The sequence below is a fragment of the Pantherophis guttatus genome, chromosome 6, assembly GCF_059756535.1.
Source record: "Pantherophis guttatus breed Tessera chromosome 6, ASM5975653v1, whole genome shotgun sequence".
NCBI classification, from domain to species: Eukaryota; Metazoa; Chordata; class Lepidosauria; order Squamata; family Colubridae; genus Pantherophis; species Pantherophis guttatus.
The window spans coordinates 71,572,576-71,593,566 of record NC_142068.1 but is presented as its reverse complement, the minus strand read 5'-3'; the positions used below and the strand labels follow the sequence as shown (position 1 = coordinate 71,593,566).

At 39.4% G+C, this 20,991-nt stretch overlaps 1 protein-coding gene across 1 annotated transcript in view; it reads left to right on the top strand.

Annotated features, from left to right (window-relative positions):
• The window catches only part of LOC132709222 (lipase member M-like), a 36,549-nt gene that overhangs the window by 181 nt on the left and 15,377 nt on the right, over positions 1 to 20,991 (top strand). The window contains exons 2-6 of the mRNA XM_060682284.2: positions 4,803 to 4,911; positions 16,312 to 16,405; positions 17,128 to 17,326; positions 18,315 to 18,424; positions 19,751 to 19,887. Of these exons, the coding sequence (XP_060538267.1) occupies positions 4,803 to 4,911; positions 16,312 to 16,405; positions 17,128 to 17,326; positions 18,315 to 18,424; positions 19,751 to 19,887 (649 nt within the window). The remainder of the gene's footprint in view (positions 1 to 4,802; positions 4,912 to 16,311; positions 16,406 to 17,127; positions 17,327 to 18,314; positions 18,425 to 19,750; positions 19,888 to 20,991) is intronic.

The following is a 20,991-nucleotide window of genomic DNA, read 5'->3' as shown; positions in this document are numbered from 1 at the left end:
TTTCATATGTTGGAAGGAAAATCCACCTGGTTCAGTTCCAGGCTGGGAGAAAGACGATGTAAATAACATGAAGGCTGATTGGAAAGAGGGTCCACTCATTGATGAAGCAGAATCACCAACAGCATGTGGTTCTGGGACAGCTGACCAAATGGCTGAATAGGTGGATGGATCTTTAGAGGTTTCTGTGACTTTGAAGTTTGAACTGTTCTGGGGGGTTGTGCAATGAAAGGGCTTGTGTCTTTTGCTAAATAGGTTAATCCTATTATGTCCTAAAGGGTCATGTCCTGTTCTTAGAATTTGGGTGGAGGAGAATGTAAATTTTAATCCCATTCCTGGAGGTGAAGTTCTTTTGTTTTGTGAATAGGCTGGCTCAATCTTTCTTAAGATGTGCAGATGAGTCTGTCATCTGCACCTCTGTAACTGTCTGGTTTGGTTCTGCAACCCAACAAGACAGACAGAGACTTCAGAGGATAATTAGAACTGCGGAAAAAACAATTACTACCAACCTCCCTTCCATTGAGGACCTGTATACTGCACGAGTCAAAAAGAGGGCTGTGAAAATGTTTACAGACCCCTCGTATCCTGGACATAAACTGTTTCAACTCCTACCCTCAAAACAACGCTATAGAGCACTGCACACCAGAACAACTAGACACAAGAACAGCTTTTTCCCCAACGCCATCGCTCTGCTAAACAAATAATTCCCTCAACACTGTCAAACTAGTTATTAAGTCTGCATTACTATTAATCTTCTCATCGTTCCTATCACCCATCTCCTTCCACTTATGACTGTATGACTGTATGACTGTAACCTTGTTGCTGGTATCCTTAAGATTTATATTGACTGTTCCCTATGACTATCATTAAGTGTTGTACCTTATGATTCTTGACAAATGTATCTTTTCTTTTATGTACACTGAGAACATATGCACCAAGACAAATACCTTGTGTGCCCAATTACACTTGGCTAATAAAGAATTCTATTCTATTTTATTCAATCTTTTTTAATGAGCACAAAATATCTGCTGGGAGCTATTAAGAAAGACTGAGTCTGCCTTTTGTTTTTAAGAACATGTTTTTCCATTTTTCCTTTGGGGAAATATAATATTCTGCCTTTTAATATCCCCCAAAATATTTCATTCTTCGGGAGGGGGGGGGCTTCCCACACATATTCCATGTCTAATGGATTTAAGTTTGGATCTATGGCTCCTGGATTAATGTTTTTTGGGCGGGATTTTATTTAATTACTGATATTTATCTCATGGAATTCCTCCTCTTCCCTTCCCCTCCCAATCTTTCTTAGTTTAACTTTAATCCACATTCATAAAAAAGAATTATCTCTGCATTAAAATCTTTTGAATTTAGTAACATTAAATATGAATTTAAAAATTAAGTGAGACACAGAAATGTGGTAGGTTTGCCATGAATTTCTAAGAAAAAAATGTTATTTTAAATCTCACTTGGGTAATTTTGCTCTGTTTTATTTCACATTTGAAGAAATAATGTATAAAGAAACAGATATTTCAATGGAGCACAATATATAAATATGACCAGCATTTTTTGTTCAAGAAAATTATTCTCTTTTGAAAATATAAAAATACACTTTAATAGTGTAGGATTGTGCTCTTTAGGCAAAAGGCAGATAGGATAAAATATCTGTGATCACTTTTGTGGATACTGTAATGTTTGAGTAATTGCTACATTTTTGACCATATATATTTGACTGATGCTGAGGGAAAACTAGAACTACTCCTTCCTTCCTTCCTTCCTTCCTTCCTTCCTTCCTTCCTTCCTTCCTTCCTTCCTTCCTTCCTTCCTTCCTTCCTCTAGCAATCTCTAGTCTCCGTATTTAAGTTTTAGAGCTATTTTGAAAAACTAAAATCATAATACCATTTAAGATATATTTTAAAGTTTATTTTTATTTATTTTTTAAAATCCCACCTTTATTACTGTTTATACATTACCTTTATTACTGCTATTTTTTAAATAAATAAATAACTCAAGGTGGCAAATATAATACTTGTTCCTCTTATTGTACCCACAACAACAATCCTGGACTGGCTTAAAGTAACCCAGCTGGTTTTCATGCGGAAGGTAGGACTAGAACTCACAGAATCCCAGCTTTTAGCCTGGTGCCTTAACCATCTGATTAAACGAACTAGGATATATAATTATGCCATAAAAATAAGCAGAGCAAAGCAGCTGTTTTGAAAATTTAGAAATCTATCCAGAAATATTGTTCATCACATGAAGAAAGAGAGATCTAATGATATAGTGCCAAGCTTTTTCCTGAAGCACTATTTGCATTTTGAAAACAGAAGTATATAATGGGTTTAAAGACAGGCATCCCCAGCCTTTAATTATAATAATCTTTATTTTGATCCTTCGCTGGAGGCAGTAAGTTAACTTTTTATAATGAATGATTAAATACAAGTTTATTTTTTATCAGTGCTGGGATTCAAAATTTTTTACTACTGGTTCTGTGGGCGTGGCTTGGTGGGCATGGCATGGCTTGGTGGGCGTGCTTGGTGGGAGTGTCAGGGGAAGGTTACTGCAAAATCCCCATTTCCTCCCAATCATCTGGGACTCAGGAGGCAGGTATTTTACCTGTTCTCCGAACTACTCAAAATTTCTGCTACCGGTTCTCCAGAACTGGTCAGAACCTGCTGAATGCCACTTCTGCTTTTTATCAATTATATAATCTGACCTTGATTTGTTATTGGAAAAAAAGTGAAAAAGATGAAGTTAGGAAGATTTATCATTAGGGAGCTTTCTGGCAGATTGTAAGTGAGTGTGTATATATTATTTGGAATTAAAAGCTTGCCTAAATGTCAACCTAAATCCCATCATTGAAGGAGGAGAAATGGCTGATGCTGTGATAATCGGAAACAAACATTTTATATCTCTAGTACAATGAACAGCCATCTAAGAATCTGTATGTGGTGCAGGGGTAGGTTCTACTTACCTTTACTACCGGTTCACAATGGGAGCGTGTGTGCTTCTGCACATGCGCAGAAGCTTCCACATATGCGCAGATCATCCATGATGACGTCCAGGCGGGTGGGTGGAGCCTCCCACCGCTTTTACTACCAGTTTACAAGAACCAGACTGAACCGGAAGCAACCCACCACTGATGTGGTGTTTGGGTTATTATGTCCTATACAAGGATTTGGTTTGAGTTTTCTGTGCACTTTATATGCTCAGAGACATATCACAACATTTGAGTCTTTGGAATTTGTCCAGAGACTCCACATGAAGTAAATTCAATCTGGGAGCAGTTCTCAGAACAAAGTGACTTGGGTTCCTCCTGGCATTGATAAGAAGAAACCTTTTCTCTTCTCAATGAAATGACCAAGAGGGCTATTTAGGATCCAGTTTATGCAATTAGTATCTTTTGTCCACGGAGTGATGTGTTATTTGAAAAGTTTTCTTTCTCAGATTATTTTTACCAAATACATTTTAGGTGTTACACTGTACATCAACATGATTTTCTATATATAAAATGACTGCAGAAGATTCTGTAGTAAAAAAATATCTGCAGTCTATTACCATGCTATAGTCATTATTATGTTTATATTAAGATTTCATTTTCTTCATCTTCCAAATGTAGCTTCTCTGATGAATACTTAATTATGCAATTATTTTTCAGGTGACTTCATTGGTTTCTTCGTTTTGTCCCTGCCCCACATCCTCCGGCCAGTTGCAACATCTTAACTGGTTTATATTTAAAGTCATGCCTATACTAAAATGGATAATTGTTTTACATTTTATCCATCCATCCATCCATCCATCCATCCATCCATCCATCCATCCATGGGTGAAATCCAACTGGTGCTGACAGATTCTGAAGGATCGGTAGCAGAAATTTTGAGCAGTTCAGAGAACTGGCAAATACCACCTCTGGCTGGCCCCAGAGTGGGGTGGGAATAGAGATTTTACAATATCCTTCCCCCTGGAGTGGGGTGGGAATGGAGATTTTGCAGTATCCTTCCCCTGCCATGCCCACCAAGCCATGCCCACCAAGGCACACCACTCCCAGAGAACCAGTAGTAAAAAAATTTGGATTTCACCACTCCATCCATCATCTATCTATCTATCTATCTATCTATCTATCTATCTATCTATCTATCTATCTATCTATCATCATCTATCTATCTTTTTTACAAATAACTCAAGGCAGAGAACACATCCAACACACCTTCTTCTTCTTATTTTCCCTGTGAGGTGGGTTGGGCCAAGAGAGAGTGTAACTGGCCCCAAATCACCCAGCTGGCTTTCATGGCTAAGGTAGGACTTGAACTCACCATCTTTTGCTTTCTAGCTTGGTGCTTTACCTGCTAGACCAGGGGTGTCAAATTCCATGAGGGCATCATCAGGGTTGTGTTTGACCTCGGAAGGCCAGGGTGTGTGTGGTCGGGGGGGGGGGGCGTGGCCAGCTCGACATCACTCGTGTCAGGGGCTCCATTTTCGCTGGCAGAGGGCCAGTCCTTTACTGTTTCCAGGCCGGCCCCACGGGCCAGACCTAAGCACCCCATGGGCTGGATCCGGCCTGTGGGTCTTGAGTTTGATACCCCTGCGCTAGAGCAAACTGGCTCTCATTATATTTTGCAATTGTGTGACTGTCCTGTGTTTGAAAGTACAGCCTCACTCCATTTATTGCCCCAGCAGAAATATCTGCAGTTAACCAAATTTCTCATTTAGCATTTTTACATAATGCTTTTTGTTAGGTATATCTAGTATGAATACATATTTCAGAAAAACATGTGTCTTTTTCCATTGGTAATTACTCCATTGTTTTATAGATGTTTCACCCTGTGGATGCTGATTGCTATGACAGCTATACAAGAAAATTTGAGTTCAGAAGAAGTGAATGGCAAAACGTTGATGAATCCTGAATCAGTTATGAACATAGTAAGTTGAGCTCTTAGAATCATAATCAGTACTCATCCAAGCATGTTAAGACAGGATGGGCCTGCTTCTACTCCTTTCTTTTAAACACTATCACCTTATAGGATATAAGAAGTATGTCTTTTCTATGGCAGGCAGCCTCTGCCCTATGCAATGCTCTTCTCCCTGAAATTTGGCAGTCTTCTACCCTCCTAACCTTCTGAAAACTTGGTGTTTTCCTCTAGTGAGGAGACTGCAAGTCCAGAACGTAGCAAGGCTGGCTGGGAAATTCTGAGAGTTGAAGTCCATCAGGTTTAAAATTGCCAAGGTTGGAGACCCCTGCTTTAAAGGATTCACATTGTAGAAAGAATCGTCCCCCACAAAAAGAACAACCGGTCCCACAGAAACCAAGCAATTAGCGCAGAAGCCTTAAAATAAAAAGCCTCTCGCAAAGAAAACAAAACAAAACAACTCCATCACTCAGCTAAGCGAAATAGCCTCAGGCGAGCCGATAAGAGCCTTCCACAACTTGATACATTGTAGCTGTTAAAAAGGAAAACTGTGAAACCGCAGGAATGCAGCAAGGAGCATCTTCCATGCTTTAGGCTGAGGCAATCAAAACTTATAGGATTAAGCTAGCACAGGGGAAAGCAAATTTAAACACTCAAAGAGCCACTTGGACCTGTTTCCCATAGAAAAAAAACACACCGGAGCCACAAAACCTGTGTGGGCATGGCCAACTCGATGTCACTCACTCACCCAGTCACATGACCCCCCTAGCCATGCCTACCCAGCCACAAAACCATTCTGTCTTTCTCCCCCTCTTCCTATCTCCCCCTCTCTCCCCCCATGTCTCTCTCCCTCTGTCTCTCTCCCTCTCTTCCCCTTTGTCACCCCTCTCTATGTATCACTCTGTATGTGTCTCTATGTCTCTCTCTCTCTCCCCCCATCTCTCTCTCTCTGTGTCTCTCCCCCTCCCTTCGGGTGACCGTCCTCCTCAGTCAGGAAGTGAGCGGCTGCTCAATTAGGAGTTCCTCCTGCGGTGTTGTTCTAATCCGCTTTGCTAAATTTCTGTCTCTTCTTTCTCCACCTCCCTACCTGGGCAAGAGCCCAGTGTTTGGCTGAGCGGGAGGGGTCTCATTACCCCACCATGCCGCTTCTCACAGGAGCTCTTCAGAGTGCATGCCCCCAGCTGTGGCTGAGCCGGGAGCATGCGCACACGTGGAGAGACCCTTCTTAAGCAAGCTGCTGCCCACCCTACACGCTCCTTTCCTGAGCTTCGGTGCTCGCTTGAGGAGGGTCTCCCTGCGCGTGTGCCCACTCTCGGCTCACCTGCAGCCGGCCAGGGCATCACAAATGTGGAAGAGCCACACTCAAGGGGCCAAAGAGCCGCATGTGGCTCGCGAGCCATGGTTTGCCGACCACTGAGCTAGCATAACACAAAAGCCCACCCTGGCACTCTTGCTCATTGGTGTGTGTGTGTGTGTGTGTGTGTGTAACAGCAGAGTAGAGGACTGAAGACCTTATCATGCAAACTCTGTCAGGACACCCACCTCCCATGGTCCCAACCTCTCCCCATAGCATTGTTTCATCTAAGAACAAGACCACACCAAGACCTAGGCATTCGAGCTTCTCTTTGGCCGACCTCCACACTCCTTGAGTTTAGAAAGGGGGAATGTAGTTCTATCTTCCTTTTTTTAAAAAAACATATTTTATTTCCAATTTTCTTTTCACACCATACATATTTTGTGGACAGTGCATTGACTGGGTCAAATCTTTTTTAAACAACGCTAACAAAAATAATACAAATAAGTATGTGTAACCCTAATCTTCCAACTTCAACAATAATATTCTCTCTTTATAATTCTTTATCATTTTTTCCCTTTAATTCATTTAAACATAACATTTCTTTGCACCATGTATTTGTAATCCCCTACTAAATTACTAATATTTAATATTTTAAGAATTACACATTATTTCACCATAACTTCAATATTCCAAATGTGTAAGATTACTTATTTATTTATTTATTTATCAAATTTTTATACCACCCTTCTCCCAAAGGGACTCAGGGCGGTGTACAGCCAAGATAAAAACCTGTAATATAAAAGTTAAAAACAATTTAAAATTAATAGATAGTTTGGCCAATCATCTAAAACACAATAACCCATTAAAATAATATTTTAGGCCAGCCCTGCTTGATGGAATAATAGCGTTTTAAGGGCGCGGCGGAAGGTACGAAGGTCGGAAATCCAACGAATCTCCGGGGGCAGCTCGTTCCAGAGGGCAGGTGCTCCCACAGAGAAGGCTCTCCCCCTGGGGGTTGCCAGTCAACACTGTCTAACTGATGGCACCCTGAGGAGACCCTCTCTGTGGGAGCGTACTGGTCGGTGGGAGGCTATTGGAGGCAGAAGGCAGTCTTGTAAATATCCAGGTCCTATGCCATGGAGCGCTTTAAAGGTGGCAACCAACACCTTGAATCGCACCCGGAAGACCACTGGGAGCCAGTGCAGCTCACGCAGGAATGGTGTTGCATGGGAGCACCGAGTCGCCCCCATAATCACCCATGTGGCCGCCTTCTGGAGCCTCCGGGTACTCTTCAAGGGGAGCCCCATGTAGAGAGTGTTACAGTAGTCCAGATGGGAAGTGATGAGGGCATGAGTGACTGTGTGCAAGGTGTCCCGGTCCAGAAAGGGGCGCAACTGGTGGATCAGGCGAACCTGATAAAAAGCCCCCATGGCCACAGCCGTCAGATGATCTTCTAAAGACAGCTGAGAGTCCAGGAGGACACCCAAGTTGCAAACCCTCTCTGAGGGGGCCAAGGTCTCACCCCGTATAGTCAGTGATGGAACCAACTGACTATGATGGGACGCCGGAAACCACAGCCACTCGGTTTTGGAGGGATTGAGCCTGAGCTTGTTTCTCCCCATCCAGATCCGTACGGCCTCCAGGCACTGGGTCATCACTTCAAGGGCATCATTGGGGTGGCCCAGGGTGGAAATGTACAGCTGAGTGTCATCAGCGTACTGATGGAAATCCACCCCGAAGCCACGGATGATCTCACCCAGCGGCTTCACATAAATGTTGAACAGGAGAGGCGAGAGGACCGACCCCTGTGGCACCCCACAAACTAGGCGCCTCGGGGTCGACCTCTGCCCCCCTGTCAACACAGACTGCGTACGGTCAGAAAGGAAGGAGGAGAACCACCGTAACACGGTGCCCCCCATCCCTAACCCCTCCAACCGACGCAGCATGATACCATGGTCGATGGTATCAAAAGCCACTGAGAGATCTAATAGGACCAGGACAGAGGAACAACCAAATATTAACAATATTTAATCAATCCTGGGAATGTATCTCAAAATCCTCACAATTTCTAATCCTTAATATTTTAAATTCAGAATATACTTTAACACACTATTGATGTTGATAATACAATTAGATTACCTAATCCTAAATTTCCATCTACTAAACTTAAGTTATTTTTAGTTATAGTAAGTTGTATTATCTGTTAATATATATACTACTATTTTCCCTATTTGAATTTTTCCATTTTATTAATATATTTTCTCATTATCCATCATCTCTTAACCTTTTTGAAATTCCATCATTTATTGACTTTTTAGTCAGTCTTTATCTCTCTCTCTCTCTCTCTTGGAATCTTGTAGCTCTTTTTGATAGATTTGCGCCTACTGAACATTCCCTTTGGGTGCCCTTTGTTTCTTTCTGCTGTATTATTTGAACACCCATCCACAAGACTTCCTCTTTTTTTTAAGAAAAGAGATTTTTCTTTTTTTCCTCTAAACCTTTCCTTTTTTTAAAAGAGATTTTTCTTTTTTCTCTCTGTTCTATTGTAAACTTTTAAGGAGTTATCTAATTGACTCCTACTTATTAATCCTTTCTCTTCTTTAATTTTAGTTTCTTGCATCTTATTTTGATTTTTCCCTTCCACTGCTTCTTATTTCTCATCTGTTTCCTGAATATCGACTTGCTCTTTCCCTCCCATCGTTGAGTGACTTCTACGTTCATTTCTATGTCTTTAGATAATCCCCTTGTCTCCTTATTGTTCTTTAAAGATTCACACACACTTTTTAACATCAAGAATATTTCTTCGTATGCCTCTATCATCCCCTGTAAATCCATTTTATAACAATTTAATAAAAATTACTCAGTATGTTTCTATAGTTCCAACGTCTCAATATTTAAAAACTCCTGCTTAATATAATTTCATCAATCCCATAATTATACCTCCAAAACTCAGTCTTTAAAAATTCTTTAGTGATTTACAGCCTTATAGTTTTCCAATTATATATCTTCCTAATTGTCCAAATGTTAAAGTCTTATTTAACTTTCCTTCTTTTCTCTTTTCTTCTATCACCCTTCTTCTTTTGTCTCGTAGAATGTTCTGTTAAATAACATTAATAGTCCAAATCCAAATTAATCCACTAGAGTCCTCCAATCTCTTAGAGCCATAATCCAATAGCTAATTTTAATGAAACTTAGTTATTTGCAGGTTAGTTCCTTTTAGAAATCTTCAGAAGGGAAAAAAAAGCTCATTAAGTATTCTCAGATTATCCAAGTCGCCTTCTAACATAAAGTCAAGGTCAGACTGTCTTCCAGAAGTTACTTCTATTCTGTTTATTAGACTTTGTGTATTGAGTTCACTTTCACTAAGTATACTGCGGCTATGGTGCTGTAGTACTTCTCTTCTTCCAGTAGATGGCTCTCTTGTTTCCAAATCCAACATTAAACAATCTGTCAAAAACAGCTGATTATCCCATAAATCCAGGGGGTTTAAAAATACAAATAAGCAAGACAGTTTCTCCTGAAAATCACCTTTCAAATTGTTTAAGCTTTTTTCAGGCTTTCTGTGATTTAAAGCTTCCCTTGGGCTTCTTTTGCCTCTTGATTTCCAGTTTTTTTTATTTTTTTCCTCTGTGTATTTAATCGCCGCCCTCTTAGGCTTGGAAGTTCTCCTTTAAAATCCTTGTACTTAAATCAGGTCTTTAGAGTAAAAGTTGGTAATTATCTCACCCAGTTTCAATGCTCTGTCCACAATCTGCTCCAGTACAAATCTTACAGTCCCAGTTGTCCCAGCTTTGTGACTGCCAAAAATGGCCATCGTCCCTGCTGCCATTTGAGAGAGCTTGCTTTGGACTTAATGAGGAAATTGCAAGTTCCTCGTGGTCAGCAAAGTGCCTCTCCTTCCTTCACTGCCCCTACAAGGCGGCTATGACCCCGTAGGGTCTCCCGACAGTGGCTGGATTTTGCAAAGCTCGGTGGAGCCCGGTATTTTCCAGCCGTTCTCACAGCAAAGTCAACCGGAAGCCTCTCCTATCTTCCTTACAGCCTTACATCAGAGACTCCAGACCCTGTGGAAACAAAGCATCCTAACTCAAACATTACCACTGGAAGAAGCCCTTCACCCCTTCAAGCCAGGAGACTGGATCTGATTTAGGTCCTTTACCAGAAAAACTCTGTTGCAACCAAGGTGGAACGGAACATTCCAGATCCTATTAATCACCCAGACAGCTGTCAAAACCACAGAAAGAGACACTTGGATACTTTGGACTCACGTAAAGCCAGCCGTCCTCAACCACAGCTCAGAACCAACAGCAACACCGAAGGTGCCACCCCTGTGACTCAGAAACTGAGGAGTGGGCACTACAGACTTTTTTTTTCTGAGACTGAAGGAAATGGGGGGAGGGACTGTGAGGTACGGATGGAAAAACATTGCTAAGATGTACTATATACTTGCATTTGTAACCTATGCCAGAGGATTTTTAGAACCCAACCTTTTTCCTGACAAGGGGAACATCTGGGAGTACTTAGCACAGGAGGTATTGAACACCACTGACTTCTGCCTAATGGGGGCAAGGTCTGTAAAAGACATTCTGACCACATGCCTGTTAGGGGTAGCTTCAGGACCACAGACTATAATAAATGACACCCAACTCAGAAATATTCCTCTCATGGCCACATACTCCACCATCTTTAACTGGGGCACCAGCTCCAACATCAAGGATAGAAGTATGTATACCTTACTCATAGCCACAGTCACTAACTCAGTCACATGCTTTAAATTAGCAGGCTGCCGAGCTCCCAGGGTCCCCACTTGTCAAAATCTCAGCAATACCGAATTAACCTGTAACCACATTGAAACGATTCCTTTTTCATACAGCCACATGAGACTTCCCTCAGGCTGGTTCCTGCTATGTGGGATAAAGGCTTATTCCTATCTGCCAGCAAATTCTACCGGGGGACCATGCACCTTAGGACTGTTGACCATGTTAATGCCTTCACTGCAGAGATGGCAGAGGAAAGACCTTCAGTCTCTAACTTCAGACTGCGATTCAAAATCTTTACTATTATCCAAAACTGAATATGTGGCACTAGCGGCCTCACTGGCAGAGATGCCAGCACTTGCAGTTCACAATTCCAGGAACTTAAACAGTCTGGCATGTGCCCTAACCAAGAGTCTAAATTCTACCTCCCAAGCATTGGATGCCTTAAACCAAGAACTGAGACAGGTCAAAGATGCAACACTTGAAAATCGAGCAGCCATTGATTATCTGCTATTAAGACACAATCATGGCTGCAAAGAGTTTCACAGTATGTGTTGCTTTAATTTGACTGAACACACAGAACTCATAGAAAATGATATTAGGCACTGAAAAGAATTAGCGCAAAATATTGGGTATGGTATTTTCCCCTTTGAATTATCTGGACTCTTCTCAGGGTTGCCAAACCTCAATGGGCTTATAATTCTTATCCTGGGGACTGTTGCAACAACTGTTGTGGGATTTTTCCTCTGCTGCCTCTGCCAGCGTATTTCTCCATGCCGCAAGTGACACAGAATCTGCCTTTCAACCATCCCGAAAACCAACGAGAAGGCAATCCAGGTTTCATTAATGATGAACCAGACAGACAGCAGGTATTTATGCAGACAGGACCTGAGTTGTGCAAAATACTTGCATTTGGAAAATACAAACATTAGCACAAAATGGGGGAATTATAGAGAGAATCACTGCCTGCCTCTCCAAGAAAAGAAACAACTGGTCCCACAGAAGTTGCCAAGTTGGAGACCCGTGCTTTAAATAATTCACATTGTAGAGAGAATCACACACACACATACCCCGAAAAGTTACAACCGCAGAAACCAAGCAATTAGCACAGAAGCCTCAATATAAAAAGCCTCTTGCAAAGAAAAAACTCTACTGCTCAGCTAAGTGAAATAGCCTCAGGTGAGCTGATAAGAGCCTTCCGCAAGTTGATACATTGTAGCTGTTAAAAAGGGAAACTGAAACTGCAGGAATGCAGCAAGGAGCAGCTTCCCTGCTTTAAACTGAGGCAATCAGAATTGATAGGATTAAGTTAGCAGAACACAAAAGCCCACTAAAGTTGCATCACACTCCTTTCCCCGAGGTCGAGCTTGACCACTTCCTTCCCCAGGGGAAATTGACATACCAAAAGACGCACTGTTAAATTAATCAAATACCCCATCAGGCATCTCAATCACGAAAGCTCAGAAGGGTATAAAAATCTGCATACTCACCTCCTGGTCAGCCATCTGGCCCAGGACCCAATTTTGTTGTCACTGCAGTCCTCTGGCTTTTCTGTAGCTAGTTTCCAAGTCACTCATTCCATTCTCATATTGTCCTGGCTTTAGGGAAGGAACTGAAGATGTTCTTCTGACAACATGTTAGCAAGCCAAATAAATATTTTATCAAAGAAACAAGGAGGTGTGACGATACTTTTTTAACTTATTCGATGCAGTTTAAAGGTTGAAATTTTCATGTCCAGTTCCACCCATTAGTAAGATGACATGAAGCTTGCATTCCAGACCATCTTAAATATTCTGCCTCATGTTAAATATTCTTGGTTAAGCAGTCTTGTTGTCTGAGGAGTTAGCAACACTTGAGTGCTTCTGGGCCTTGAAGTTAATTCAGGTTTGGAGGGCAGATTATTAGGCAGACTAAGAAGTCATAAAGCTACTCAGAAGGCGGCAATGCCAAATTTCTTCTTAATTGCTGCCAGGATTATATGTAGGGTATGGTCAAAAAAAGTCAAGATGGCAGTCACAACAGTGGTTCAAAGCTCTGCTATGCAAGATACATGAAAAAATAGTTTGATCACAGGCCATCATTTTGATTTTTATGCGTTAAGCAATAGCCTTCATACTTTTGTATATTTATACAAAGTCAGCTTATTGCCCCCACAAACTGGGTCCTCAATTTACCTACCTTAGAAAGGATGGAAGGCTGAGTCAACCTTGAGCCTGGTGAGATTCGAACTTACAGTAATTGCAGTCAGCTGGTGTTAATCACAATGCTATCAGTCTGCTGAGCCACCAGGCCCTTGATTTAAGAATTTTTCTGATGTAATCATTTCGTAGATAATTTCTGGCTTGTCCCATGTACTGTATGTTCATTGTACCACAATCCATTCTACATTATAGATTTGTCTTTCAATCTTTTTTTTTTATTGCAAAAGTTTTACAATTACATTTTCACCCCATTTCCCCCCCCCATCCCAGCCCCCACGCCCCACCCTAACCCCCCCAAGCCGCCCCTAACCCTCCCCCTGACTTCCACAAAATATAATCCCATCAAAATCCCCTTTTTATAAAACTTGAACCCCTCAGACTCCCTTAAAAAATTTTTTATCTTCACAGTTTTCATACATTTCTATTTTTATATAATACTTTCAATGAAAAACTATTTGGTACTTTCTAATTTGATATTTGTTCTGCACATAATCTATCCATTTTTTCCATTCCCATTCATAAGTCTCTTGTGAGCGATCTTTTAAATATGCTGAAATCTTCGCCATCTCGGCAAAACTGGCCATCTTCAAAGTCCATTCTTCGATAGTGGGTAAAGCTTCATTTTTCCAATATTTACCTATCAATAATCTCGCTGCAGTTATCATGTACAATATCAGCTTAATTTCATCCTGTGTAAAACCCTTTACTATACCCAATAAAAACAATTGTGGAGAAAAAGGAATTTTTTTCTTCAAAATATTCTGCATAACCCACCATATTTTTATCCAAAAAGCCTTAACTTTCTTACAATTCCACCAAACATGATAATATGTAGCATCTAAACAATCACATCTCCAACATTTTGGCTGAACGTTAGGATACATACAGGATAATTTCTTGGGATCTAAATGCCATCTGTAAAACATCTTATAAAAATTTTCCCTCAAATTCTGCGATTGCGTAAATTTAACATTCTGAACCCATATTTTCTCCCATGTTTCCAATGTTACTGGTTCTGCAAAATTCTGTGCCCATTTAATCATACAATCTTTAACCAATTCAGTTTCTGAGTCCCTTTCTAACAAAACATTATATAGCCTTTTGATATGCATTGGACCTTTCTCTTTTATATGTCTAACCAACTCTTCCTCATGCAACATAATACCAGTTTTTTGGTCCTCTTTCCATCTGAGTTGAAGTTGATTGTATTGTAACCAGGTTAAGTTAATCCCTTCGCCCAACAGTGTCTCTAATGTCTTCAGTTGCCATCTGCCCACATCTGTAAAAAGAACCTCTTTATATAAAACCCCCCCGAGTGACATTATATTTGTATTCCAAATAATATGACCAAGATCCAGCCACAACGGTATTTTATAATCCCATTTGATTCGGTGCTTCTTCCATATTCTCATCAGAGAATCTCTAAGTATATGACTTTTAAATACTTTATCCACTTTGTTTTCATAAAACAAGTAAGCGTGCCAACCAAATTCGAGATCAAAACTTTCTCTATTCAATATTCCAGTCTTTTTCCTTCCAAACCAATCGCTTGCTTGAGTCAAAGCTGCTGCTTCATAATATAACTGTAGGTTTGGAAGTTTGAGACCTCCCCTTTCCGGAACATCTTGCATAATTTTCAATTTCACTCTCGGTTTTTTCTCGTTCCAGACAAACTTATTCACTCCAGTTTGCCACTCTTTCAGTTGTTTATCACTTTTAAGCACCGGAATCATTTGGAACAAAAAAAAGAAATCTTGGCAAAATGTTCATCTTAACTGCTGCTATTCTTCCAAGTAAAGAAAGCTGCAGTTTTTTCCATGTCTCCATATCTTTTTGTACCTCTCGCCACAACACCTCATAATTATTTTGAATCAGTTTCATATTAGATTCTGCAACCTGAACTCCTAGGTATTTAACCTTTGAAACAATCTCAAAACCTGCCCTCTTTTCAAGTTCATGTTTTCGATCTTGTGTCATATTTTTGACTATCAGTTTAGTTTTTTTCTGGTTCAGTCTAAATCCTGATACTGTACCATAATCTTTTATAATGTCTTTCATCAGGATTATTGATTCCACCGGCTGCGTTAGGGTAACAACCAGATCATCTGCAAATGCCCTTATTCTGTAGTCCTCTTGCCTTATCACTATTCCTTTCAAGCTGGTCGAATCCCTTATTGTATTCAGCAAGACTTCTAATGTTAAAATAAATAACAAAGGGGATAATGGACAACCTTGTCTTGTACCTTTTTCAATTTTAAAGTCTGTTGTCAAACTTCCATTAATGATAATCTGTGCCTTTTGCTCTTGGTAAATTGCTGAAACCGCCAGTATAAATTGATCCCCCAAATCCATTTTTTCCAAAGTCTTTAATAGAAAATTCCAATCCACTCTATCAAAGGCTTTCTCCGCATCCAAAAAGGCCAGCACTGCAGGGATCTGTTTATTCTTCTCAAGATATTCCAATAAATCTATCACTTGCCTTACATTGTCCTTCATGTATCTACCCTCTATAAATCCCGCTTGATCATCATGAATCACCTCTTTAATTACTGGCATCAACCTGTTGGCTAATACTTTTGCATAAATTTTGTAGTCATTATTCAGAAGAGATATTGGCCTATAATTTTCCGGTTTTTTAGGACCTGCTTGCTCTTTTGGTATCAAAGAGATATAAGCTGTTTTCCATGATGGGGGTATTTTACCCCCTCGTTGTATATTACAAAATAAGTCTCTAAGTTGTTCCACCATTTCTGCTTGTAAAGTTTTATAATACACTGCAGTCAAACCATCTGTTCCTGGAGCTTTGGCAGTTTTCAGTTGTTTTATTGCTGCAATTATCTCCTCAGTTGTTATAGGATAATTCAGTCTTTCCTTTTGTTGATTAGTAACTTTTGTAACTCTTTTATTTTCTAGATATTTTTCTATAAGTCCATTCCGTATGTCTTCTTTAGCATATAATTTAGTATAGTAATCTACAAAAACTTCTTTAATTAATTTTTGTTGATAAATTTCTGTCCCTCCAATATCAATACAATCGATGGTCCGCATACTCTGCTTCTTCCTTAAAGTATAAGCCAGCCATCTGCCCGGTTTATTAGCATTACAAAATGTATTATGCTTTGCATATTGTAAATTTGTTGCAACTTGGTTCTTTACAGAGTGAAAGAATCAGATATTGGGGATATTGTTGTGAAGAATACGAGATCCTTACAGAAGATGGCTATTACCTAAATGTGAACAGAATTCCGGGAGGTAAAAAAAGAAAAGCAGAAACAAAAATTTAGGGTCTGGGTACTTCTTGGGAAACAGAACAGGGGTGTTTATTCACATCAACCCCTCTTCATGTATTCCTTGAAGAAAAACAGTATTGAAATGCCACTTCCCATCCAACACAGTTTTATGCAATTCTGATTCTAAAGTATTTTAATTGTTGGGCCAAATTGTTTAATATATTTTAAACTGCTTTTAAATTTCTGTATTCTATGTTTTTTACCTTTGGCTGTTCACAGTCCTGAGTCCTTTGGGAGAAGGGCGGTATATAAATTTAAATATAAATAAAAATAAATAAATAAAGGTAAAGGTTCCCCTCGCACATATGTGCTAGTCGTTCCCGACTCTAGGGGGTGGTGCTCATCTCCGTTTCAAAGCCGAAGAGCCAGCACTGTCTGAAGATGTGTTTGTGGTCATGTGGCCGGCATGACAAAACGCCAAAGGCCCACGGAACACTGTTACCTTCCCACCAAAGGAGGTCCCTATTTTTCTACTTGCATTTTTTACATGCTTTCGAACTGCTAGGCTGGCAGAAACTGGGACAAGTAATGGGAGCTCACCTCGTTACGTGGCACTAGGGATTTGAACCACTGAACTGCCGACCTTTCGATCTACAAGCTCAGCGTCTTACCCACTGAGCCACCGTGTATTCTGATTCTATGAACCTTATTATTAAAAATCTGACATAAGAAATTCTTTTTCAGGCAATAAGTCTGCTATATTATTAATGCATGGACTAACTATGGAGGGTAGTGTGTGGATATCAAATTTACCCCACCAGAGCCTGGGCTTCATACTAGCAGATGCTGGATATGATGTATGGATTGGAAATAGCAGAGGAAACTTCTGGTCTAGAAGACACAAGCACCTTTCAGTTAACGAAACAGAATTTTGGAATTTCAGGTTAGTATTTAAAATGTAGCTCTTACTGAAGTTGGTTATCGGTCAATTGATTATTCAACCAATTAATCAATTCAAAGGTCAATTAAAGAATGCCCTGTGCAAATAATCAAGAATTCAGGCAGTTCAGGTGCTTATAGGTTTATTGCATGCTAAAGCTCTCTAAGAGAATCTGAATTACTCTGACAGTCAAAGCAAATAGGTGGTAGATAAGAATCGATGTAAATAAAATAAATAAAATTTTATGTAGAGACCTTAACTGTTCCTTTAGCCATCAAGAAACAAATATTTGTAATCTTCAACATACTCTTGTTTGTTTCCATGGCTGGCATCAATGAAGCAGTGACAAGCTTTTGGGCTGAACAGTGTGGTATAGAAAATCACGACCATTCAGCCCAAAAGTTCTTCATCCTTTTCCTTAACAATGGGTTAATTGTGGTTTAATTGGCCAGGAGGAACAAGAGTCAAGGAAGCCTGTATCTTTTCTTGCATTCTATTACATACTACAGTGATTGCTAACTTACAATTTTATTCAAACTTGTTTGGTTGCAGTTAGCAATTAGTTGACCTAAAAAGCATTTCTATCTTCTCTTCATCCAGATCGATTTGTTATTTGCACATTCTGTTGGTTAAATATACTTGTTAATGATTTGCAAAGGGGAAAGCCATAGCACATGATGGGATGCATTGATAAATAGTTTTTTCCCAAGATGATCTGTGTTCAGGCTGGTCATTCAAGTCTCCCAATACTACCCAATTGATGCTGTAATTGCTCTTCTTTTGTTTCTCTCCACCTTTCCCAGAATTAAAGACTTTTCCAGTTCTTTTCATAAGTAGTATACAAATTAATATACTTTGTAATATACAAATTAATATAATCATAAGTAGTATACAAAGTAATATACTTTGAGTCTGTACCCCAGGAGAGAACTTTGACTTGATTAGCCACACAACACAATTTATATTTTACATGGCATCTTTACATTTGCAGTTTGCATGAAATGGGCATCTATGATCTTACTGCCATGACAGAGTTTATTCTACATAAAACTGGACAGCAGAAGATTTTTTATGCTGGTCATGCTTTGGGATCCACTATAGGTAAGTTGATGATTTGCCATTCTTTTTACGGGAAGGTTTTCCTGATCTTGGTGATACCTGTAAAATCACTAATCAATTGCAGAGAAAAACTTGTTGCCAGATATATACTATCCCCCAAATTGGCGTCAGAGATATTAATCCAGTGCTGAAATTACTTTTGGCTGCTTGAAGAATGGAGATGCCATCCTAGCAATGACCAAATGGTTTAAGTGTCAATACCACATATGTGCATTTTCCCCATCTTGAGCTGTCTAGAGTTTTACACTCCAAAGCCTAGAACCTAAAAGTCCATTTTTCCTCTGAGAAAAGAGCCAATCCCTAGTTCTTTCCTTTTTCCTGATTTTTTTTCTCCAGATAACTCATGATGCATATATCTTTGCCCAGCCAGTACCATTTTTAATTCAAGGTTGCTAATCCCACAGTCTCTCTCACCATTTAGAAAATTATTTTTATTAAAGCCAGCTGGAATCCCTTTTTAGATCATGTCACACTTGTGATGACATCAAACTCAGAATGAAAAGTTGAAGTCTCCTTCCCCACCCTCATTGACTTCTGAGATGAATTCCTGAATTAAGGGTAGAATGAGAAGGAATTATATATGAATGAGTTAAACATATATTCTATTGGCACATATGAGGTCAGATATGAGAGGTTTCCATGAGGTGATACAAATTACAAAAACAATGATGTGAAATAACAAAGAAAGCATTTCATGGACATAGTTATTTTCAAGAAAGTTAATTTTATGAATTTATTTTATTGGCCTTGCTTTGCAGAGTCTATGTTCATCTCCTAATATCTTTTCCCGGGTTTACCAATATTCCTTGGCTTTCTAAGTATTTTCATGGGCATCCTTCAGTCTCAAGAGGGACTGGAGGAGTCCCAGTCATGGGGGAGCCTGCACAATTTATGGCTTCCCAATTCGAGGAAAGAAATCCAGGCAGGGAAATGTTTTGCTTGCCAAAACCAATGCCATATTTTCTCCTTCATTTAGGAAAATATAAAGTTCAGCAAATAATCTTGGCCATTGTGAAGTTAAAATCACCCCCCACTTCCTGTAAAAGCAATTAAAAATATGGAATAAACGTATAAGCAATGGTCAGTTGATAATCTAAATCAAGGGATTATAAATTTTGTTGACTTCAACCTAGGTAGCTGATGGTTTCAACCATAAAGGACTCTATAAAAAACTAAATTGTTGGCTTTTACATATTACATGAGGTAGTCCTATGAAGTCTTCATACATTCCATTTTTGCCTGTAAAAGAGAATTACTTTCCTCTGCCTTTAAAAAGGTGCTAAATTAAAATGTTTTCTGTTTTCACAGCTTATGTTGCATTTTCTGTCCTTCCACACCTGGCTGAGAAAATAAAACTGTTTTTTGCCTTGGGTCCTTTATACACATTACAGAAAGCCATAAGTCCCCTAGTACAAATACTACGTTTGCCAGAAGTATTAATCAAGGTATGTGCATTAAAGCTGAACCTATCAGCAAAGCCTTGGAAGTCTTCACTAGGGACTTAAGGGTAGGAAAGATTTTCAAGAGCAGAAAGGGAGTGCTTACCATTTTGCTGATATTAATAGTTTTAGATATATTTCTATGCTGTACTTTAAGATATAATTTAGATTTAATATAATTTTAGTTTTTACATTATATATTTTTTTAAAGTTTTTATTAAATTACATTGTAATACAATACACAAGAGATCGGTTTAACAGTGCTAATATGTATATAAATTGGATACATCCTTTTGTTATAGTGTCTTATGATTTACCCACTTATTTTACTATTTACACTATCCCTTGTCCCTTCTTAATTCGATCTTCTATCCATTTATACCGGAGTCCCCACACCATATAGTATTCTGATTCCTCCTTCTCGTTAATCTCATATGTTAGTTTGCTCATCTCGGCACATTCTAGGATTTTCCGAATTAAATGTTCTTCCGGTGGTGTTCCCTTTTCTTTCCAATGCTGTGCGTATGTTAATCTAGCTGCCGTAATGATATGTATAATTAAGTATCTCTTTTTTTTCTTGTACGTCCTCTTTAGTACTCCCAGGAGAAAGGTTTCAGGAGCCAAATCTATATTTTCCTCAATTATTTCTTGGATCCAATTTCGGATCTTTTTCCAATACTTCATCGCTTTGGGGCACATCCATCACATATGAAAGAAGGTACCCTGGTGGTAGTCACATTTCCAACAGTTTGGGCTTGTGTTAGGGTAGATTTTGGCTAATCTTGTGGGGGCTAAATGCCATCTATATAGCATTTTATATTGATTTTCTTTAAATGCTACCACTCTTGTCAGTTTGTAATTTCTATTCCAAATTATTTCCCAATCAGCTAAATTTATACTATGTCCTATATTTTTTGCCCACACAATCATTTGTTCTTTTACCACCTCTTCTGCTCTATCATATTCTAATAGGTAGTTATATAATTTAGCTAGTACTTTTTTTCTGTGCCTATTAATAATTTGTCAAATATGTTTGGACCCGTCTCTATTCCGAATTCCTCTTTGTCTTTTTGGTGCCTAGCTCTAATCTGCAAATATGGCCACCAGTCA